Source organism: Chiloscyllium punctatum, chromosome 7 (genome assembly GCF_047496795.1).
Source record: "Chiloscyllium punctatum isolate Juve2018m chromosome 7, sChiPun1.3, whole genome shotgun sequence".
Lineage (NCBI taxonomy): Eukaryota > Metazoa > Chordata > Chondrichthyes > Orectolobiformes > Hemiscylliidae > Chiloscyllium > Chiloscyllium punctatum.
Window position 1 is genome coordinate 27,446,384 of NC_092745.1, and position 24,979 is coordinate 27,471,362.

At 44.7% G+C, this 24,979-nt stretch overlaps 1 protein-coding gene across 3 annotated transcripts in view; it reads right to left on the minus strand.

Moving 5' to 3' along the window:
• Nucleotides 1-24,979, minus strand: part of LOC140479548 (rab GTPase-activating protein 1-like) — a 506,221-nt gene that overhangs the window by 281,209 nt on the left and 200,033 nt on the right. For all 3 annotated transcript variants that reach the window (XM_072573350.1, XM_072573351.1, XM_072573352.1), the window contains 2 exons: nt 8,045-8,138; nt 2,993-3,143 (listed from right to left, as the gene is read on the minus strand). In XM_072573350.1, coding sequence (XP_072429451.1) covers nt 2,993-3,143; nt 8,045-8,138 — 245 coding nt within the window. The remainder of the gene's footprint in view (nt 1-2,992; nt 3,144-8,044; nt 8,139-24,979) is intronic.

Here is a 24,979-nt window from a genome sequence, read left to right on the forward strand (position 1 = left end):
CTTTGCCCAAGGTTTTTGTATCCTCACTGGCCACTGGAAAGGTCCCAGAGGACTCGCAACTAACTAATGCTGTTCTTCCGTTCAATAAGGGAAACAGGGATAATCCAGAAAAAGATAGACAGGTGAGTCTCATATCGGTGGTTGGGAAGCTAATGGAGAGAATTCTTAGGGGTTGGATTTATGCGCTTTTGGAAACATCTGGCCTAATTAAGGACAGTCAGCACGGCAGGTCATGTCTGACTAACCTAATTTTTCGAGAAGGTGAAGATGAGGGTAGAGTAGTGGATGTTATCTACATGGGTTTCAGCAGGGTCCCTCATGATAGGCTCATCCAGAAGATTAAGAGGCACTTGGTCACTTGGATTCAGAATCGGCTTGCCCATAGAAGGCAGAGAGTGGTGGTGAAAGGGTGCTTTTCTGGCTGGAGGTGCATGACTAGTGGTGTTCTGCAGGGATTCATACTGGCATCAAATTTGTGATATAAATAAATTAACTAAATGAAAATGTAGATGGGTGGGGTAGTAAGTTTGCAGATGATACAAAGGTTAGTGAAGTTGTGGATAGTTTTGGAGGTTGTCAAAGGATACGGCAGGCTATAGATCGGCTGCAGGTATGGATGGAGAAGTGGCAGATGGAGTATAATCCAGTACGAAATGCTGCACTTTGGGAGAGCAAATTTTAAAGAAAGATATACAGTTTAATGGCAGGACCCTCAACGGCATTATGTACATAGAAATCTTGGGGTTCAAGTCCATGGCTCCCTGAAAGTGGCCTTGCAAGTAGATAGGATGGTAAAGGAGGCATATGGTATGCTTGCCTTTTTTGGTTGGGGAACTGACTTCACGAGTCAGGATGTCATGTTGCAGCTTCATAAGACTTTGGTTAGGGCACACTTAGAGTATTGCATTCAATCCTGTTCACCACATTATAGGAAGGATGTGGAGGCTTTGGAGAGGGTGCAGAAGAGGTTTACTAGGATGTTGCCTGGATTAGAAGATATGAGCTATAAGGAGAGACTAGAAAAACTTAGATTGTTTTCTCTGGAGCAGCAGAGGCTAAGGAGAGACTTTATAGAAGTTTATAAAATTATGAGATGCATTAGCAGGGTCGATGGTCAGAATCTTTTTCCTACCATTGAAATGTCTAATACAATGGGGCATGCATTTAAGTTGAGAAGGGGAAAGTTCAAAGAAGATATAAAAGGCAAGTTGTTTTACACAAGGAGTGGTAGAACCCTGGAAAGTGCTATCAGGGGTAGTGGTGGAGGCAGATACAATAATGGCGTTTATAAAACCTCTAGACTTCTAGAAAAGCGCAGGAATATGCAAGGAATGTGGACCAAAGGAAAGGGGAAAGGATTATCTTAATGTGGTGTCATGTTCGGCACAATATTGTTGGCAGAACGGCCCTTTCCCGTGCTGTACTGTTCTATGTTCTATGTTCGAATTGATCTTTCTCTGCACCTTCTTTGTAGTTGTAACACTATATTCTGCATTCTGTTCTTATACCCTGAATTACTTATGTAAGGTATGATTTGTCTGGTTAGCGTGCAAAATAGTACTTAGCACTGCATCTCATAGATGTGACAATAATAAAGCAAGTCAACAAAAAAGTTAAGACCATGGGTCTCCACAGACCAGTGTAATCGATTGGAGATGTTCAGCTAAAATGGTTTGTGTTGGGGTGGTACAATGAACAGCAACACGTCCACAATCCTGCCACACTGAGGGTCTGCCATTACACTCTGCACCAGATTCCTCCCACCACCTTCCTGCTCTCTGTCCCACAATCAGCTATGTAGCAGAACAATGTCCAGAAAAGCACCACATCACAGAGATGGTTGGGAAGTACTGCAAGACAGCTGTTAACAAGTGAGGAACAGGAAGACAGGCTGGGAGGCTGTCTCAATACCACCACCACCACAGCAGAGTGAGTATATCACAAAGGGAAGGACTGCAGTGAAGGAGTGAATAATGCCTCCCAATCAATGCAGAAACAACCTCAAAAGCAACAAAAGCATACCCCACAGCCTAGTGCATACATACCACTGGCGTGACAAGTGGACACAAGCCTAACACGGCTGACAGTATGCTCCTACCCCGCACATACACCCACCCCATCACATTCAGAAACAGAGGGGCCACATTTTATTCCTCACATTTCAACTGCACTTGACCAATAAATGTGTTACACGAAAGCACCGTCAGCAACAAACATCATCCATTTTAAAATTTGCTCACGGCCACCCTTGAACAAACCACTCCTCCTTTCACAAACATGGTCAGGTTAAACATAGCTCATCAAATGCTCCTTTGCATTAGGAATACACATTTTAAGTAACTCTTCCCACTTCAATCTATAAAGATGTCATCACAGATTTGGAAAGCCTTCTGTGTGCACATCACTAGTATGCACAAGCTAAATGCTGACCATTAACACAATGAAGAGCAACAGACAGCAAAAACTTGATGGCAGCAATGTTTCTGATTATTGACGTTAATTTAAAAGCTGAAGTTTGTAAGCAGTGGTTATGTGAAAGTTCCACACTTGGATGCAAAGACAGAAAGTATCTTCTTTTCTCACGCCAAATTCACATCATCCTAAAAGAACCGCTCATGCCTGTTTCCAGCCCATTCAGCACTTGAGTAATATTTAACCCAGAGTTTTCTGCATTTTGCATCATAGATATACTCTGGTTGAATATCAAATGCAAGAAAGGTACACACCACAGATTGTTGTCATTTCAAATCAAGCTCGTACCAATCTTGTCAAAATGTCATCATAGTACCAGACTCCACACACCTGAATACAGTACACACGTGAACAAAGTAGAGCGGGTTCCCCACATGTGAACATGGCACAGCAGGCTCCAGATACATAAACACTGTCCACGTGTGTGAACACAGTACAAAAGCACCATGGTCTTGGGAATGCCAATCACAAATGGCTTTTACCTTCAATAATGACAACATGAAACTCAGCCTTGTCCTACCTTGGTGATCAGGTTTCTGTATTTTTCCAGCATCACTTGATTGTCATGGCAACCTGACAACAGCTGCCAAACTTCAGCTCTCAGTGCTTCTGGAACACCATTTCTGACCAGGCCTGGCAACCCTTTGGGCCTAGCAGTCAGGTTGCTGTGCCTGAGGGAAGAGACACCATTAGTAGGACAAAACTAAAAAAGCATCAGTAAGTGGGTTAAACATGACAATGGCATCATCCAGCGATGAAAACATTTAATACAAATACTTCCCCATTCATGGACTTCTAAAATAAATTCTGCTCTAATTCACTGTGTTTCCCCTCCTCCCATGAACCTGCTGTTCTATCTGTTTGTTGTGAGATTCTGAGTCCACCCCAATATAACAGTCACAGTCATGGATAAGCAGGTTAAGCAGTCTCACTTCCAAGTTGTCAAGGTGAAGGTCTGAGCCACAGTTGAGCTCACAATCCAGTCAAGACGCCCCAGAACAGTAATGGAGGAGGGCTGTCATCAGACGGGCTGACTATCCGTCAAAGTGAGAAAATGTGAAAACCTCTATAGGAGCTATTCAAGGCTGAAGGACAAATGAAGGCAATAACACAGCGGATATCTCCCACGCTGCTTTCTAAAAAAACTGCCATAGAACTTTTGTTTTTATGTCCAGCCAAGGGTTTAACAACTATTTCAAAGAAACAAATATACATGCTTTATACGTGCTCAATGTACTTAATCAAATATATTATTCAATTAAGTACACTGAGCACGTATAAAGGCCAACTTTAGCAGGGGAGATGTCCCTAAATCTGGGCCAGGAGAACCAGGGTTCAAGCCCCATCATTTCCAGAGCAGTATTATAACTTACCCAAACAGGTTGATTTAAAAATAAAGAGGAATATCCTTCGTCTGCAGCTCCATTCACATCTCACTGTTTGCTAAAGCTTTTTGCAACCAGTGGCTGCTGAAGGGGCTAACATGCATTACCTTCCTCTAAAATATTATTGTGGTTTAAATCGATTAGTTTCTTCTGGAATTTGGTTTTCATTATGGTATCCACTAAGGACTGGTTTTTTTAATTAACTAGCTTATTGGTTTACCTGATTATTATTCAAAATAGGTTTGAGGCAGACTAATGGAATTGCCATAGCTCAGTGCACAGCATCTTGTCCTGGTGTCAGCAGGTCATGAGGTCAAGTCCCACTTGGGAGAGTTCAACATAAAATCCAGGCTGATATAAGGCAGTGGCAAAGAAAAGGGGAAAGGCAGAGAGAGAAAGGGATAGTGACATGTTATCGGGTTAGAAATCCAGGAGTTTGGGTTCAAATCTCAATCAGCAGCTGGTCGAAGGCAAATTGGGCAACACAGGTGGATTATGTAGTGGTCAGACTGCTGGCTCACAATGCAGAAAAAAGCCACATTCCTGAATTGCTGATAAAGCGTTCCAATCCCTAATGCATCTAAATATCTAGAGTGGCCATAAACAAGTCCAGACAATCAATGCTTGAAGGAATTAATAATCCAGAGGGCCAGCCTAATGCTCTGGGGACATAGGTTCAAATCCTACCGCAGGAGGTGCTGAAATTCAGTTTCAACTGATACTGTCAATTTAAGGGCGAGTTTATTAGACCACATGTTCACTACTCAAAAAAGAGTATAGATCAAGGCTTACAAAAAGGTCTTAGTGATTCAGTAGTAGTGTCGCTATCTCTAAGCCAGAAAGCCTGGGTTCAAGTCCCACCTGCTTTAAAGGTAGTGGACTAACAGGTTGATTATAAATACATGGATTGAGATTTATATTATTGCGCCCCTTCCTTGTGTTTGTTTTCAAAAGAGAAAGAATATTCCAAAAAGACATAAGCAGCGATTTCTGGGTTGGTTCGGGATGAGGCAGATATTTATAATGTTGATGCTCGATTTATTTACAGAATGTAAGTAAAAGATTGGTGATTTGGTTTTCAACTGCATCGAATGGCTTCAGAATTAATTAACAGGGAAGACTCAGAAAAATTACAGCGACCTCTAGATGACCCTTCTAACAATATACCAGAAACACAGCTTTTAATTCTCAAGGCTGGGAATGCCTCCATAAATCTCGAATATTCCTAAGGATAATGTCTCTCGTCTGACAGAGCTCCTTGAGGATTACAGCATTGTTCTTGGTCAAACTGGATCTTGTTGCACTGCGAACAATGACAGTGTCCCAGGCCACAGCTGGACTATTTGCTAAAAGCTGACAACAACTTATTTTTAACTGTTCGGCCTTTCTGGAAAAAGAAAAATTCAATATTTGGGAAAAGATAATCCTCACATTCATTAGATTTAAAGCAGTCACGGAGTAACCGAGGGACAGAGAGCATATGACAGCACGAAAGGCAAGAATGAGTGAAAGAATTAGAGAGACAGAATGAAGAACAGCAAAGGTGAGAAGCGCTGAGAAAAAGAGGTAAAAAAGTCAAGAGAGTGAGTAAAACAAAGAGCGAATGATAAAGAGAGAGCTCGAAGGAAACATAGAAACACATGTAGGCCATTTGGTTGTACAGACCTGCTCTGCCATTCAACATGATTGTAGCTAATCATTCAACTCAGTATCCCGCTCCTATTTTCTCCTGATATCCCTTTGATTGGTTAGCCTCAAGAAACATATCAATGTTTTTCCAAAGAAAATTGAGTGTTTTGGTTCTGAAGAGGTGTTATTGGATTTGAAACATTAACTCTGCTTTCTCTCACAGACACTGCCAGACCTGTTGAGTTTCTTCATCATTCTGCAGCAGAGTATTTAATACGCTTTCACTTTTCCTCATCTCAGCCATACATGGCCTACTCTCATCCGTAAACTGAGACTTCTGGTTGCAGACCTTGCCGTCATTGGGAATAATCTTCCTGCGGCATGGTGGCTCAGTGGTTAGCACAGCAGTCTCACAGCACCTGGGACCCGGGTTTGATTCCAGCCTCAGGCGACAATGTCTGTGTGGAGTTTGCACATTCCCCCTGCGTCTGCATGGATTTCCTCCGGGTGTTTCAGTTTCCTCCCCAAGGTCCAAAGATGTGCAGGTTAGGTGGATTGGCCATGCTAAATTGTCTGAAAATGTGTTGCTGGAAAAGCGCAGCAGGTCAGGCAGCATCCAAGGAACAGGAGAATCGACGTTTCGGGCATCAGCCCTTCTTCAGGAAGAAGAAGGGCTGATGCCCGAAACGTCAATTCTCCTGTTCCTTGGATGCTGCCTGACCTGCTGCGCTTTTCCAGCAACACATTTTCAGGTCTGATCTCTAGCATCTACAGTCCTCACTTTCTCCTCCATGCTAAATTGTCTATAGTGTTAAGGAATGTGGAGGTTAGGTGCATTAGTCGGGAGTAAATGAAGAGTAATAGAGTGGGGGAATAGGTTTGGGTGGGTTTTCTTTGGAGGGTCAGTGTGGACTTGTTGGCCAAATGGCCTGTTTCGACATTGTATGGACTCTACATGTTATACGTTTACTCTGTCTAGTTCTTTCAGAATTATATAGATGCCATTGAGATCCCCTCTCATTATTCTAAACTCCAAAAACTGTAGTCCCAATCGATCCAGTCCCTCTTCCTTTATAAGTTCTGTCATCCTTGGAATCAGCCTGGTACAAAATAAAACAAAGAACTGTGGATGTTGAAGATCTGAAACTTTTCCAGTCTGGTAAAGCTTTGTTGCACTTCATCCATAGCCACAACACCCTTCCTCAGATAAGGAGACAAAAATTGCACACAATACTCTCAGTATGGTCTCACCAAGGCTCTGTATAATTGCAGCAAGACATCCCTGTTCTTGAACTTGAATCCTCTCACGATGAAACCACATGCTATTTACCTTCTTCACCACCTGCTGCTCCTGCACACTGACTTTGTCTGCTTGGTCTCAATGTACACAGGCATCCCGACCTCATTACACCTCCCCATTCCTAATCTATCACCACTCAGATAATAACCTGCCTTCCCGGTTTTGCTACCAAAGAGCATAACGTACATCTATCCACATTATGTTTCATCTGCTATGCGAACACGCGCTCACCCAACTTGACCAAAGCAACTTCCTCAAAGTTCATCCAGTGTGTGATGTCTGCACGCTTGGAGATATTACACTTAGATCCCTCATCTAAATTATTAATATCTATTCCAAAAAGCTGGGATCCTAACACTGATGCCTGGATACCCTACTAGTCGCTGCCTGCCGTTTGCAAAAAAAGACTCATTTATTCCTACACTTCATTTCCTGTCTGGCAATCAGTTCTCTCTCCATGTCAGTGCACTATACCCAATCCCATCACTTTTATCTTGAATGAGAAACAGAATGAAGGGGAAAAATCAGACAGTGTGTATCACAAAGCAAGGGAAGGGCACAAACGAGGAAGATAGTGTGATGGAGATTGAGAATGTTCGTGAAGCAAAGTACAAGGCAGTGAGACCAAGCAGACAATTGTAAGGTTGAGATAGAGGGGTGACAATCAGAGACTGAGAGTGAAAGTGCAAGTGAGGAGGCAAGAGAGAACGGCGAGGGCGAGAAGGGGCACAGCAGCAAGCATGAGGTTGTCAAATCAAAACGATGGCAAATGAGAGAAGGGCAGGATGAATGTGGGGGCAGAATGTGTGTGGGAGTGTACAGAGAGCACTGGTGATGGACAAGTGTGGCTTTAACGCTGGGGCCAACTACAAAGGATGTGCACAGGGTGAATAATGCAGAGGGAGAGCACAGGGCAGAAAGATAGTGGTGAATGTAATTAAGCAAGATGTGAGAGAGAAAGTGAGTAGGATAAAGAACAAGGCCAAAAGCAAAAGAAAGAGGAAGGTGCAAGGGAGAGGTCTAAGAGAGACAGAGGGCAAGAAAATAGGGAAAAAGCAGGTAAGGCAGAGCTGGGACTCAAACACCTCCAACACATTTCAGTGGAAAGCAACATATCGTTTCATTTCTCCAATCACTTGCTTTACCAACAATGATAGTGTGCAAACCAAAGGAAATACATGATGTTTTTAAACATGCAATAAACATGTTTTGCAGTAGAAAGCAGATTCACTTCTTCCTGGATAATTACAGTACTCACCATCTGTGCAGCAACTCCCCCCACGATTCCAGAATTTTCTCCGGGCAGTCCTTGGAAACGTCCCCAGTGCCACTCGACAGTTCATTATCACTTTCTGTAAGACAGTAGAAAGAGAAAGAGATGATGCTCAGCATTAGACAGCATGAAGACACTGAAATCAAAGAGCAATGGACTCACGGGGGACAATGGGGGCAATGATTTCAAGACCAGGCTTTCTTGTTGCTGCACACAGTAATTAATTATACAAATGCTCTTCAATAAATTCTTCTTTCAATAATCCTGGGGCAAATGGCATTGTCCACACCTGTGGGTTAGAGGGTTTCCGATCAGGTACTCCCTCAAAATGTGTGATGGCCATGGAGGTGTTCAAACTAGCTGACAGTCTGACTCTCGGGCCCTTCATTCGTTCAGTTCTTTCCTGAACTGAAAGCAGAAAGCAAACCCGACCATATTCCGTTGGCTTCTTCTTCCAATTGGGTAATTAATGCCACATCTGAATGGAGAAACTGTTCCAGATTTTCTTAGAATCATTAAAGTGTGGAATCAGGCCATTCGGTCAAACAATTCCACATCAACCTTCCATCCCACCAGACCCATCCCCTATCCCTGTAACGCTGTGTTTTCCATGGCTTACATTCTTAACCTACACATCTGTGAACCCTATGGGCAATTTAGCACGGCCAACTCACCTCATTTGCACATGTTTGGACTGAGAGGGGAAACCGGAGCACCCAGCAGAAACCCACTGTTATGGACCAGGCCATACCCCTTCTCAAAACATTTCAAAGTAGGAGCCTGGACCCTAACTTTGCTAGTTTTAAGCAGGTATAAAGTGGATTTTCCAAGGATGATGCAACTTAAGTTTTAAGCAAAACAGAATTTATTTGCAAGAATACCAAATGAAAAACAAACAAAACAGAATACAAAATAACAACTTATCCGAAAACCCAACAGACGATCTCAACTTTGGTCCAAATTCCTGCAACAATCTCCATATACACCCCTTGGCAAAAAAAAAGGAAAAAGCAAACACAGGGTCATACAGGAGAGAGGTCAGAGAGAGGGAAGTTCACCAAGAGACCTGCTTCCTTGGGTCCAGCAGCTTCACAGCTCACTGAATAACAAGACTGCTAAAATCCAAAACAAACCAAATCAAAATAGAGAAAAGCTACGCTGGGAGAGTTGGCCACTCCCCTTTCATTATACAAGTGTTTTTTTAAATTTGAAAGCATTCTCAAGTAGTTAAACCCAGACATTTCAGAATCGCTGCTTTTAAGACCCCTACGCTGAAAAAAAAAGTCAAGGGCAGTATAACCTTGTTAAAGGAGCAGCATCGTCACACCCACACAGGGAAAATGTGCAAACTCAGCACAGACAGTCACCCAAGGGTAGAATCAAACCGGGGTCCATGGTGCTGTGAGGCAGCAGTGCTAACCACTGTCTCTCTCTCTTCCTTCCCCTCCCCCCTTCCCCACACACACACACACGTGGAACAGAAGTAATACTCAAAGATATAGCAAAAAGAAACTCCTAAGACATTGGTCTAACTGACATGTTATTGAATTGGGGATCATTACAATCATCAACACAGTGGTTTCATTGCCAAAACAAAAACTGCGAGGAAACCATCTGGATGTTTGAAAGTCTGACGCACAGACATTTTGCTGAGATTCTCTCACCCATAACATTCCCGGAAATAAAAAGTTTCTTTTTTCTGTCCTATTCATCTCATATGTGAACAAACAGGTGAAAATGTGCTTATATTTGAAGAGTTTACATTTTAAGTATGTATATTACTAATTAGTAATTTATTTTTGCCACATATTGGAGGATTGATTCTTTGGAATGAATTGTAGTGAAATGTGAGATTTATACATAGTAATCATTTTTAAGTGTTTAGAGTTCAAAGTAGTGGTATATGGGCACTGGTCTATTTAAAAATTAAAGGAGGTCAATCTTTTCAGAACCATGATTTTAAAACTAATACGTGTCAGAGAACAGTTGACCACAAGGACCCCTGAGGTGTTAATGGAAGTTTGTATATATTGGGGGTTTACAACAGAAGAGCCATTACCTTTAGCAGATGCTAGGATGAGCAATTCTTCTTTGTTTAAGTCTAGTTCTAAAGTTTTGAGATTCAGTTTGAAAGAGACCTGACTGTGGTAGAGTAAGTACAGCCTCTCCAACAAAAAGGAGATTGAGCAGAGCAGTTTAGGACATCAGGTACTTCCAGAACTTCCAGACCAGGAGTGTTTGGTTATAAATCAGCATTGGCTATTCAAAACTGAGAAAATCTAAGCTCTCGGGTTGCGTGAGCAATCAAAGGAAAAGCTTCACAGCTCACAGGACGAGAAATCCAAATAAACAGCTAAGCCAAAACTACAGTACGGACAGGGAAGGAAATTTTCTCTGGATCTTTACTAAATGTAATGTGGTAGTGCTGGGGAATAGATGGGATTTGTTCAGCCGTGTGCTTTGAGATCTTCCAATCAGTGTTGTGGTTCTGTTCGCTGAGCTGGGAATTTGTCTTGCAAACGTTTCGTCCCCTGTCTAGGTGACATCCTCAGTGCTTGGGAACCTCCTGTGAAGCGCTTCACAGGAGGCTCCCAAGCACTGAGGATGTCACCTAGACAGGGGACGAAATGTTTGCAAGACAAATTTCCAACTTGGCGAACAGAACCATAACAACGAGCACCCGAGCTACAAATCTGCTCCCAAACCTCTTCCAATCAGTGCTTTAACTAGATAGCTTAGGTTAGGTCATCTATTTTTCTGTTTCATTTGTGTAATACACATCTGTCCGATTGCTAAAACTAAATATGTTGCCTGATGTGCTCTTGTTTCAGTGAAAGGCCATCATGCTAAATTAACAGGTAGGTGGTCTACAAAGCCAAATTTCATCCTGGGATCTGATTTGCCCAGGAGTAACATCAGCTGGGAGCATAACAATATCAATCATTGATTCTTGTTAAGTGACAAAACTTGGTTGAGCTTTTTTTATCCTAAATAAAATAGAGTCAGACATTATTTTAACAGCTTGGTTAATTAGTTGTGTTTTCCATTTGTAACAGCTGGCAGAATAACAAGATTTGATTTCCAGTGCACTATTTCTACCAGGGTCACGACATTATTGTAGAATTACACGCCAGTTAGCCTAAGACCTGAATCCATTATTCAGCAAGTAGCAACTGAATGCTTAGAAAATCAGAACACAATGAAGCAGCGACAACATAGATTTGTAAATGGGAACTAGTCTATCTGACTCCTCTATTTCCTCAACATCTCTATTTCCATTTCTGGGGATAAACTGGCCACTATTATTCACTTTAAACCCACCAACCCCCACAGCCATCTGGACTTTACATCCTTGCCCCTGCTTCCTGTAAAGACTCCATTGCATTCTCCCAGTGAATCAGAGGTTGGTCAACAGTCATCACATCGGAATTCTGGGAGACATTGCCACAGTCATCACAATGGTAGAAAGAGACCTCTGTAGGACCTCCTCCATGATTTTGCAAAGAAGGGCAGCAAATCAGAGGGTAGCTATTAGTCATTACAGCAGATTTCTGGGAGACATCGCTACAATCATCACAACTGTACAGTAGGTCAGAAAGAACCTGGTAGGAGAAAGTGAGGACTGCAGATGCTGGAGATCAGTAGCTGAAAAGTGTGTTGCTGGAAAAGCGCAACAGGTCAGGGAGAATCCAAGGAGCAGGAGAATCGACATTTTGGGCATAAGCCCTTCTTCAGGAATGAGGAAGGTGTGCCAACCAGGCTAAGATAAAAGGTAGGGAGGAGGGACTTGGGGGAGGGGCGTTGGGAATGTGATAAGTGGGAGGAGGTTAAGGTGAGGGTGATAGGCCGGAGAGGCGGTGGGGGCGGAGAGGTCGGGAAGATGATTGCAGGTCAAGAAGGCGGAGCTGAGTCCGAGGGTTGGGACTGAGATAAGGTGGGGGGAGGGGAAATGAGGAAGCTGGAGAAATCTGCATTCATCCCTTGTGGTTGGAGGGCTCGTAGGCGGAAGATGAGGCGCTCTTCCTCCAGGCGTCGTGTTGCCATGGTCTGGCGATGGAGGAGTCCAAGGACCTGCATGTCCTTGGTGAAGTGGGAGGGGGAGTTGAAGTGTTGAGCCACGGGGCGGTTGGGTTGGTCAGTGCGGGTGTCCCAGAGGTGTTCTCTGAATCATTCCGCAAGTAGGCGGCCTGTTTCCCCAATATAGAGGAGGCCACATCAGGTGCAGCGGATGCAGTAAATGATGTGTGTGGAGGTGCAGGTGAATTTATGGCGGATATGGAAGGATCCCTTGGGGCCTTGGAGGGAAGTAAGGGGGGAGGTGTGGGCACAAGTTTTGCATTTGTTGCAGTTGCAGGGGAAGGTGCCAGGAGAGGAGGTTGGGTTGGTGGGGGATACGGACCTGACAAGGGAGTCACGGAGGGAGTGGTCTTTTCGGAACACTGATAGGGGAGGGGAGGGAAATATATCCCTGGTGGTGGGGTCCATTTGGAGGTGGCGATGTATATGGAGGTTGATGGGGTGGTAGGTGAGGACCAGTGGGGTTCTGTCCTGCTGGCAATTGGAGGGGCGCCATCCCATATTCCCAATTCCTTCATCTCCGCCGCATCTGCTCCCAGGAGGACCAGTTCCAATACTGAACAACCCAGATGGCCACCTTCTTCAAAGACCGCAATATCCCCCCAGAGTGATCGACGATGCTCTCCACCGCATCTCCTCCACTTCCCACTCCTCCGCCCTTGAGCCCCACCCCTCCAATCGCCACCAGGACAGAACCCCACTGGTCCTCACCTACCACCCTACCAACCTCCATATACATCGTATCATCCATCGTCATTTCCGCCACCTCCAAACAGACTCCACCACCAGGGATATATTGACCCCGATTGAGTGTTGCAGACTGGCACATTCCAAGGTCCAGGACTACGGGTTGAGAGACGCGCTGAAGTTTGGGACAGCTGCTGCCAAGGCGTGGTGAGGAAAGACCGCCATGTAACGTCTGCCTGCCTAAGCACAGGAGGCTGACGCATTAAGGGGGCTCCACTGAACTCCCAGCTAAATATGTGGATAGTAATCGTACAGACCAGTATATATGAATGATTACTCTGTCCCTGTGTGCAAAGAAATGGAATGTTTACATATGTATGGCATGAACTAATTGTACAGATCATCAAAATATTTTATGAATAAAGTATATTTTTGAAATTTAAAAAAAGTGATTGATAAAAAGGCTCTGTAAAGCAGACAACTGGTAAGGTAAAGGTGTACAAGGGAGCAACCATTAAGACAGTGGGCTGATATTAGAGTTAGTTAAGAGGCTTTGGCATGAGGAGGCTGAGCAGAGGTTTTTAACTCTACTTTCTTCCTGTCGAGACTGAAAGCAGTAGGGATGGCAGTTAGGGCAGTGGCATGCTCCTCTTGCAGAATGCAGGTGATCAGGGAGATTTCCATGATCCTTAGTGGCTACGGGTGTGAGAGGTACACCTGGCTGCAGCTCCTGACAGATCATATTTGGGAGCTGGATGTACTCAGGACCATCCAGGGTGCAGGGAACATCATTGAAAAGAGCTATAGTGAAGTGGTCAATCCTAAGGTGCAGGTAGCTGGGTGACCACCAGAAGAAGTCGGGGGGGTTAGGGAGAAAGATAATGCATTCCCCTCAATATCACGGATACCGCCTTGGATATTTTTGAGGGGCTAGCAGCAGCAGTCAGGTCAGTAGCACTGTGCCAAGCTGTGAGGCTCACAAGGAAAGGGTGTAGTCAGACAGAGCAATACTGATAGGAGACTCAGTTGTGAGGACAACAGACAGGAGATTCTGTGGCTGCAGATGAGAACACCAGGATGGTGTGTTGCCTCTGGGTACCAGGGTAAAGAATGTCTCTGAGCGGTTGTACAACATTCTGAAGGGGAAGGGTGAGCAGCCACAGGTCATTGTGCACATTGGCACAAAAGAGAGGTAGACAAAAGATGGGGTCCTTTGAAATGAGTAAAGGGAGTTAGGTAAGAAGTTAAAAAGCAGGACCTCAAGATTAATGATATCCAGATTACTCCCAGTGCCATGGGCCAGTGAGAATAAAAATAGAAAGATAGGCCAGATGAATGCGTGGCTGAGGAGCTGGTGTAGGGGAAGGGTTTTCAGTTCTTGGGATCATTGGGATCTCTTCTGGGCTAGAGGTTACCCTATCCCTTTACAAGAGGAACGGTGTTGTACTTGAACCGGATGGAGTCCAATACCCTTACGGGGAGATTTGATAGTATTACCCAGGAGGATTTAACTAGTTTGACAGGGGTATGGGACTCTGAATAAGAGAGGGGCCATCGAGAAATAAGGGTAAAATACAATAGCCATTGAGAGCAAATTTACTATTCAGGATATTCAGGGGCACAGTCAAGGGAGGAACTGGTTTAAAGGGCATTTATTTCAATGCAGGAGGCCTGACTAGTAAGGCAGATGAGCTCAGAGCATGGATTCGCTCTAGGGACTGGGATTTTATAGTTATAACACAAACCTGGCTGCTCAATGTTCCAGGATACAGAAGCTACAAGCATGATAAAGTATAATTAAGCAAGGAGAAAGAGTTGGCCTTTTGATAACGGAGTTGTCTTTGAGAAGACATTCTTAAGGGGTCATCAAATGAGGCCAAATAGTTAGAACTTAGGAACAAAAAAGGGCATGGTGATTTTGTTGGGGCTGTATTATAGGCCCCCAAATAGCCAGCGAGCCCTAGAGGAACAGATGTATAGAGAGATTGCAGATACCTGGAGGAATGATAGAGTAGTATTAGTTGGAGATTTCAATTTCCTCTGTATTGACTAGGCCACTCAGAGTGTAAAAGGCCCAGATGGGGTGGAATTTGTCAAACGGTCATTTTGAGTGCGAGCAGCAGCTCAGGTAAGACTGTTTGTTTTAAAAGTACTTACCGGTAGCGGGCAGCGGTGTTTTTTTTTCACTCTCTTCACAGAAAGAGCGGGAGCAGCAGGGGGAAGTGACGACGACCAGAGAGGCAGCCTAGACCCGGAAGCAGGTAGTGCGTAAGCTTACCTGGGTAGGTTTGTTTCCCCTTTAAAAGCGCGCAGCTGAAGAACCCGAGGCACTACGGAGGTAGTGCCTCCCACCCGCCCTCCTCCTCTAACCTAATAATAAGATCCGTTGTGGTAAGGAGGTAAGTGCCGAATTTTGCTTGTTGTATTCTTTAGACCCAGTTTTTTGTTTAAAATAAAGGTTAGCTTTAGAGGGATGGCAGTGAAGGCAGTGCAATGTTCCTCCTGCAACATGTATGAGGTGAGGGATGCCATGGACGTCCCTGCTGATTACACTTGCAGGAAGTGCACCCATCTCCAGCTCCTCCAAGACCGTGTTAGGGAACTGGAGCTGGAGTTGGATGAACTTCGGATCATTCGGGAGGCAGAGGGGGTCATAGATCGGAGCTATAGGGAAGTAGTAACTCCAAAGATGGCAGATAGATGGGTGACAGTGAGGGGGACTGGGAGGAAGCAGCCAGTGCAGGGACCCCCTGTGGTCGTTCCCCTCAAGAACAAGTATACCGTTTTGGATACTTGTGGGGGGGACGACTTACCAGGGGTAAGTAACGGGGCTCAGGCCTCTGGCACGGAGCCTGTCCCCGCTACTCAGAAGGGAAGGGTGGAGAAGAGCAGAGCAATAATAATTGGGGACTCGATAGTTCGGGGCACAGATAGGCGGTTTTGTGGGAACGAGAGAGACTCACGTTTGGTATGTTGCCTCCCAGGTGCAAGGGTACGTGATGTCTCTGATCGTGTTTTCCGGGTCCTTAAGGGGGAGGGGGAGCAGCCTGAAGTCGTGGTCCATATTGGCACCAATGACATAGGTAGGAGGGGGGCTGAGGATGTTAGACAGGCTTTTAGGGAGCTAGGTTGGAAGCTCAGAGTTAGAACGAACAGAGTTGTTGTCTCTGGTTTGTTACCCGTGCCACGTGATAGAGAGTCGAGGAATAGGGAGAGAGAAGAGTTAAATGCGTGGCTACAGGGATGGTGCAGGAGGGAGGGATTTCGGTACTTGGATAACTGGGGTTCTTTCTGGGGAAGGTGGGACCTCTATAAACAGGATGGTCTGCACCTGAACCTGAGGGGCACCAGTATCCTTGGGGGGAGGTTTGCTAGTGCTCTTGGGGGGGGTTTAAACTAACTCTGCAGGGGCATGGGAACCCAGACTGTAGTTTAGGGTGCAGGACCTGGAGTGTAGGGAGGTTAGGAATATGGCATCAATCTTAAAGGAGGGTGCCTGTAAACAGAAGAGTGGCTTGAAGTGTGTGTACTTTAATGCCAGAAGTATACGAAATAAGGTAGGTGAACTCGCAGCGTGGGTTGGTACCTGGGACTTCGATGTTGTGGCTATTACGGAGACATGGCTAGATCAGGGACAGGATTGGCTGTTGCAGGTTCCAGGGTTTAAATGTTTTAGTAGGGTCAGAGGTGGGGGCAAAAGAGGGGGGGGTGTGGCTTTGCTTGTCAAAGATAGTATTACAGCGGTGGAAAGGAAGATGGACAAAGATTTGCCATCTGAGGTAGTTTGGGTGGAGGTTAGGAATAGGAGAGGTGAGGTCACCCTGTTAGGAGTCTTTTACAGGCCTCCTAATAGTCCTAGAATCGTTGAAGAAAGGATTGCGAAGATGATTCAGGAGAAGAGCGACAGTAATAGGGTGATTGTTATGGGAGACTTTAACTTTCCTGATATTGATTGGGAAAGCTATAGCTCAAGTTCGTTAGATGGGTCAGTGTTTGTGCAATGTGTGCAGGAGAGTTTCCTGACACAATATGTAGATAAGCCTACAAGAGGTGAGGCCATACTGGATTTGGTTCTGGGTAACGAACCAGGCCAGGTATTAGAACTAGAGGTAGGTGAGCACTTTGGGGACAGTGACCACAATTCGGTGATTTTTACTCTTGTGATGGAGAGGGATAAGTGTGTACTACAGGGCAAGAGTTATAGCTGGGGGCAGGGAAATTATGATGCGTTGAGGCATGACTTAGGATGTGTGGATTGGAAAAGTAGATTCCAAGGCAAGAGCGTAATTGATATGTGGAACTTGTTCAAGGAGCAACTATTGAGTGTCCTTGATATGTACGTACCTATCAGGCAGGGAGGAAAGGGTCGTGTGAGGGAGCCGTGGTTTAATAAGGAGTTGGAATCCCTTGTTAAACGGAAGAGGGCGGCCTTTGTAAAGATGAGGCGTGAAGGTTCAATAGGGGCAATTGAGAGTTATAAGGTAGCCCGGAAGGACCTGAAGAGAGAGCTAAGAGCAGCAAGGAGGGGACATGAAAGGTCCTTAGTTGGTAGGATTAGGGAAAACCCTAAGGCTTTCTATAGGTATGTTAGGAATAAAAGAATGACTAGGGAAGGAATAGGTCCAATCGAGGATAGTAATGGGAAGTTGCGTGTGGAGGCTGAAGAGATTGGGGAGGCGCTGAATGAATACTTTTCGTCAGTATTCACTCAGGAACAGGACATTGTTGTCGATATAAATACTGAGGCACAAATAAGTAGAATGGATGGCTTTGAGATATGTAGAGAAGAGGTGTTGGAAATTCTGGCAAGGGTGAAAATAGATAAGTCCCCTGGGCCTGATGGTATTTATCCTAGGATTCTCTGGGAAGCAAGGGAGGAGATTGCAGAGCCATTGGCCTTGATTTTTGCGTCCTCTTTGTCGACAGGAGTAGTGCCAGAGGACTGGAGGCTAGCAAACGTGGTTCCCTTGTTCAAGAAGGGGAGTAGGGATAATCCTAGTAACTATAGGCCAGTGAGTCTCACTTCTGTTGTGGGCAAAGTCTTAGAGAGAATTGTAAGGGATAGGATTTATGCACATCTGGATAAGAGTGATGTGATCAAGGATAGTCAGCATGGTTTTGTGAAGGGCAGGTCGTGCCTCACAAACCTTATTGAATTCTTTGAGAAGGTGACTAAGGAGGTAGATGAGGGGAAAGCGGTAGATGTGGTATATATGGATTTTAGTAAGGCGTTTGATAAGGTCCCCCATGGTAGGCTACTGCAGAAAATACAGAGATATGGCATTGAAGGTGAGTTGGAGGTTTGGATTAGGAATTGGCTCTCTGGAAGAAGACAGAGGGTAGTAGTTGATGGCAAAGGTTCATCTTGGAGTGCCGTCACTAGCGGTGTTCCGCAAGGATCTGTTTTGGGACCATTGCTGTTTGTCATTTTTATAAATGACCTGGAGGAAGGGTTAGAAGGTTGGGTGAGCAAGTTTGCGGATGATACGAAAGTCGGAGGAGTTGTAGACAGTGAGGAAGGATATGGCAGGTTACAGCGGGATATAGAGAAGCTGCAGAGCTGGGCAGAAAGGTGGCAAATGGAGTTCAATGTAGCTAAGTGTGAAGTGATTCACTTTGGTAAGAGTAATAAAAAGATGGATTACTGGGCTAATGGTAGACTACTTGGTAGTGTGGAAGAGCAGAGGGATCTTGGTGTCCATGTACACAGATCTCTGAAAGTTGCCACCCAGGTAAATAGTGCAGTGAAGAAGGCATATGGCGTACTGGCTTTTATTGGTAGAGGAATTGAGTTCCGAAGTCCTGAGGTCATGCTGCAGTTGTATAAGACTCTGGTGCGGCCGCATCTGGAATATTGTGTGCAGTTTTGGTCGCCATACTATAGGAAGGATGTGGAGGCACTGGAACGGGTGCAGAGGAAGTTTACCAGGATGTTGCCTGGTATGGTAGGAAAATCCTATGAGGAAAGGCTGAGGCACTTGGGGTTCTTTTCATTGGAGAAAAGAAGGTTTAGGGGTGATTTGATAGAGGTGTACAAGATGATTAGGGGGTTAGATCGGGTTGACAGTGAGAACCTTTTTCCACGTATGGAGTCAGCTATTACAAGGGGGCATAGCTTTAAATTAAGGGGGGGTAGATATAGGACTGATGTTAGGGGTAGGTTCTTTACTCAGCGAGTCGTAAGTTCATGGAATGCCCTGCCAGTAGCAGTAGTGGACTCTCCCTCTTTATGGGTATTTAAGCGGGCATTGGATAGGTATATGCAGGATAGTGGCTTAGTGTAGGTTAGGGGTGCTTTGATCGGCGCAACATCGAGGGCCGAAGGGCCTGTACTGCGCTGTAATGTTCTATGTTCTATGTTCTATGTTCTAAATGCGTCCAAGTAAGTTTCCTAAATCAGGACGGTGCAACACGGACCTCCTCTTAGGAAATGAAATCGGGCAAGTGACTGAAGTTTCAGTCAGAGCGCATTTTGGGTCCAGTGACCACAAATCTCTTAGTTTTAACATACCACGTTAGCCAACATCCAGTCTTCTGGCATCTCACCTGTGCCTATCAATGTTACAAATATCTCAGTAAGGGCCCTCGTAATCACTTCCCTAGCTTCCCACATGCTTCTCAGATATGACTGATCAGGTCTTGGGAACTCATCCACCTTTTGTACTTTAAGACATCTTGCACCTCCTTCTCTGTAATAGGGACATTTTTTAAGATGTCACCATCTATTTTCCCACATTCTATATCTTCCATGTCCTTCTCCACAGTAAACACTGATGCAAAAGACTCGTTAAGTATCTCCTCCATCTCTTGTGGTTCCACATATAGGCTGCCTTGCTGATTTTAAAGCAGTCCTATTCTCTCCCTATTACCATTTTGTCCTTAATGTATTGATAAAATCCCTTTGGATTCTCTTTAACCCTATTTTCCAAAGCTATCTCATGTCCCCTTTTTGCCATACTGATTTCCCTCTTAAGTCTAGCCTTTATACACTCTAAGGATTCTCTCAATCTCTGCTGTCTGTACCCGATATAGGTTTCTTCTTTTTCCTGACCAAAACCTCCATTTCTCTGGTCATCCAGCATTCCCTACACTTCCAAATCTTGCCTTTCACCCTAACAGGCACTTCTGTCTCTGGACTCTTGTTGTCTTATTTCTGAAGTTTTCACAAGGATCAAAGGAAATGGTGAGGGTCAGTGGGTACAAGGGGAGGGGAGCTCTGTCCTAATCCAGTCAGCCATGATTTTATTGAATGGCAAAGCACAATTGGAGGGATGAATGGTCCACTCATGCTAGCTCCATTGTCTTTATGTTTTTAAACTAAATTCTACAAATGTTAAAGGCTTCAGGGAGGTCTGGAATTTATGAACACGAGCCTCTAAAAGTGGCATATTAAGGTCCTTTGCTTCAATAATAGAGACACAGGACACAAAACCAAGGAGGTTTTACTGAACTTTTATAGATCACTGATAAGGCATAGCTGGAGCGTTGGGACAAATTCTGGGTACCAGACTTCAGAAAGTGTGTCAAGGTATTGGACAGTACACCATGACTAACCTTCAACTGTCTCTTTCACTTCCTAGATCTCTCCAAGATCTCTCTGCTTCTCCAATTCTGGGTGGTTTTGCATTTCTAATTTTGACTGCTCCACCATTGGTGGGCTAAGCCCCACAGCAGTTTTGGTTCTAAACTCTGGAATTTCCTCCTTAAAACTCTCTGCCCCTTTCGTTTTTAGAAATGACCTCTTTTGACCGAACGTTTAGTCGTAGTTTTGGCTCCAATATCTCCTTTATGTAGTTCAGTGCAATGTGTTTGGTCATGCTCCTGTATTTCATGAGACAGTTTATTAATATTGAAGGTGCTATACAAATATAAATTGTTGTCGTGTTTGCTGAGGGTGCAGAGAAAATACACTAGAATGGTACCAGGGTCATGGAGCTTCAGTTTTGTGCAGATATTAGAGAAACTGATCACAGACAGTTATACAGCCAGAGTTGTACAGCATGGAAACAGACCCTTCAGTCCAACTCATCCATACGAACCAGACATCCTAATCTAGCCCCATTTACCAGCATTTGGCACTCAGCCCTCTAAACCCTTCCTATTCATATACCCATCCAGATGCCTTTTAAATGTAATTGTATCTGCTTCCACCACCTCTTTTGACATCTTATTTCATAAAATGTTGCCCCTCACGTGCCTTTTAAATCTTCTCCTTTCATCTTCAACCTATGGCCTCTCGCTTTGGATTCTCCCACTATGGTGAAAAGACCTTACCTATTCACCCTATCTATGCCCCTCATGATTTTATAAACTTCTATAAAGTCATCCCTCAGCCTCTGGCATTCCAGGGAAAATAGCCCCAGCCTCTCCCTATTTAAGAGGATATTTGACAGCAAAGTTTAAAATCAAGAGTGGTTTTAAAACAGCAGAAACTGTTTCCAGCACAGGAGTTTTGGAAATCAGACACATTTTCCAAATGATTTGCAAAGTATCCTGAGGTGAGATAGGAAACGTATCTTTAAACCATAAGTTACTGCATTTGGAATGTGCTACTTGATAGGCAAATTGAATAGCAACATTCAAAAAGGAATTAAACAAATCCTTGAATTGGTTAAAAGTGCAGGTCTATGAGGAAACAGGAGGATGGGACTGATTCGCTCACTCCATCAAGGAGCCAGCATAGACTGGATGAGCTAAATGACCTTACTCTGTGATTCTCTGAAAGCCAAACTTCAGAATCATTGAGGTAAGCCTGTGAAAATGTGGATAGTTCTCTGTGCACAAGTATTACAATACACCCATAGTTCAAACGGTGCCACAAGTTGCAGCCATCATCTTTCATTCAAAAGAAATAAATCTCATGCTCAACATTTTTCATTTTATAGTATTTTCATATCGCAACTCACTGAGTTGCTATTGAGACAAAATTTGAATTTCATGTAAAATTGAAATTTTAACTGCTAATTTGTAAGACTGGAAGGTTAGCTAAGAATAGTGCATTTCTCAAAAGAAATTATCTTGGAGAAAAGATATGGTGTTAGGTGTACCGAAGAAAGCACAACACGTAACTCAAGGTCCAAGCTGTTAAATACGACCGAAGCTATTGTATGCATTCATCATTGCCAGTGATGATCCATTCAATGTTGTTGAGAGTTGGGAGTTATCGCTGCCTGTGCAGGTCTTAAGTAATAGCAGAGGCGTAGTCATTTATATCTGGGTTTCAATGAAACATGACAGGAGTGAATTTCACCGGGAAGCCTGTGTGACACAGCTTACAGGGCAAGAACAGCCCTGTCCTTTAACTTGGCTGACAGGGGAGAAGAGACCTCACCCAACCAAAAGGCCAGAGATGAGAACCTGGACCCAGCCAGCACAGCAGAAACGAGGCCTAGACCCAGCCACAGACCACGGACGGGCCCTGTGCTTTCACCCAGCCACAGGCTGGAGGAGAGCCCTGTTTTGTGACATAGCGCACCCTTCCCCACCAACCCCCCCCCACCCCAGCAGTTTCCACAAGGTTTGCGAGAAGAAATGCTTTTTGACATAGCTTCAATTAGAGTAGGACAGTTCAGGAATTATGTCTCCTTGTTTTGAATTCTCTCCAGCAATGGAAATTATTTCTCTCCATTTATCCTATTGAACACTAAAATCAAATCACCCCATACATCTAAACTCAGGGGAAGATAAGCCTCATCCACATCACTAATACGGAGAATTTAATCCTTTCAATCCCGAGATCATACTGGGGAAGCTGTGGTGCACCCCCTCCTACCCCAATATCTCCATCCAGAGGTCAGAACTGAACCCAGAATTCCAATTAGAGTCAAACCCAAGCTTTCTACAACTGGAACATTAACTTCCAACCTTTGCATTTCAATTCTCTCAAGATAATGGCCAACATTCCATTAGCAGTTTCAATGATTTTTACATAATTTCACTAGCATTTCACACTGTCTGTCAATGTACCCCATCTACAATTCAACATTTTGTCGCATTTAGAGAACATTCTCCTCTATTTTAAATCCTAAGTGCATGCCCTACAGTGTATTTGACCTACTGCTATTTTGCCCACTTGCTTATTAGTCCTGTCCCTAAAATGGGATAATTCACCAGCAGATTAAATTAATTCAATGCTTGCAGTCAGCCATTTAATCCTGATACCAGCAAAAGAAAATGTCTCCTGTGCAATAACTGATTAACTCCATGATTACCTACAACACAATATCTAACATTAGACACACTAGTACAACGGTTGAAGAAATGTTATGAGCATTACTCCCAGCATGTAAATGCACGGCCAGATCGAGTGTCAAGAGCAGTGATAATACAAAGCCAGCATCCTGATTTAAGCAAAGCATTGAACTGATTTGCTCCGATTTAGGTTTCGAGCAGAACAAAACAAAAAAAAAATCTATAAATGCAGGAGTGAAAACGGAGGGACAATTACATGAATAGTTTCCATCACATCCCTCATTGAGCTGTCAATATTAAATAAATCCTAGGTGTGACAATTTCAGGTTACAGTTTCAGTTCCTGAGGAGACAATTTTCACCAAACCAACTGATGTGGCTAACAGTGAGTAGAATTCATGCATCACTATATCTGTTAAAATAGGACAACCTGTATATTATTGCTTTTCCAATGAGGGGAGACAAGTCAAAGTGCATTAATATCCAGTGCACACAAGCAGCAGTGTGTGTGAACTGTAAGATGCACTGAGAAATTTGATAAGGCATCTGAGACAGCACCTTCCAAACCCACGACCTCGTCCATTGAGAAGGACAAGGACAGCAGATATATACCAATACTATCACCTGCAAGTTTCCCTCACTCACCACCCTGACTTGAAAATATGTCGTTCCGTTCCTTCACTGTCACTGGTTAATATCCTGGAAATCCCTCCATGGGGGCGGAGTTAGGCGTGGAGGCGAAGACAGGACAGGACAGAACCCCACTGGTCCTCACCTACCACCCCACCAACCTCCAGATACATCGTATCATCCGTCGTCATTTCCGCCACCTCCAAACAGACCCCACCACCAAGGATATATTTTCCACCCCTCCCCTGTCAGCATTCTGGAAGGACCACTCCCTCTGTGACTTCCCCAGTCAGGTCCACACCCCCCCACCAACGCAACCTCCACTCCCAGCACCTTCCCCTGCAACCGCAAGAAATGCAAAACTTGCGCCCACACCTCCCTCCTTACTTCCCTCCAAGGCCCCAAGGGATCCTTCCATATCCATCACAAATTCACCTGCACCTCCACACACATCATTTACTGCATCCGCTGCACCCGATGTGGCCTCCTCTACATTGGGGAGACAGGCTGCCTACTTGCGGAACGTTTCAGAGAACACCTCTGGGACACCCGCACCGACCAACCCAACCGACCCGTGGCGGAACACTTCAACTTCCCCTCCCATTCCGCCAAGGACATGAAGGTCCTTGGCCTCCTTCATTGCCAGACCATGGCAACACGACGCCTGGAGGAAGAGCGCCTCATCTTCCGCCTAGGAACCCTTCAACCACAAGGAATGAATGCAGATTTTTCTCCAGCTTCCTCATTTCCCCTCCCCCCCCACCTTATCTCAGTCCCAACCCTCGGACTCAGCACCGCCTTCTTGACCTGCAATCTTCTTCCCGACCTCTCCACCCCCACCCCGTCTCCGGCCTATCACCCTCACCTTAACCTCCTTCCACCTATCGCATTCCCAACACCCCTCCCCCAAGTCCCTCCCCCCCTACCTTTTATCTTAGCCTCCTTGGCACACCCTCCTCATTCCTAAAGAAGGGCTTATGCCCGAAACATCAATTGTCCTGCTCCTTGGATGCTGCCTGACCTGCTGCGCTTTTCCAGCAACACATTTTTCAGTGACACTTAAATGCTCCTTGAATTGGCCTAGGAAACCTCTCAGTTGTAACAATTGGTAGAAACTCTCAAATACCTGCTCAATGATGCCCAGTTCGGGTTCCGCCAGGGTCACTCAGCTCCTGACTTCATTACAGCTTTGGTTCAAATATGAACAAAAACACTGAATTCCAGACATGAGATGAGTGACAGAACTTGATATCAAGGCTGCAATCAATTGCATTACCATCACTGAATCTCCCATTCTGGAGGTTACCATTGACCACAAACTGAGCTGGACTAGCCA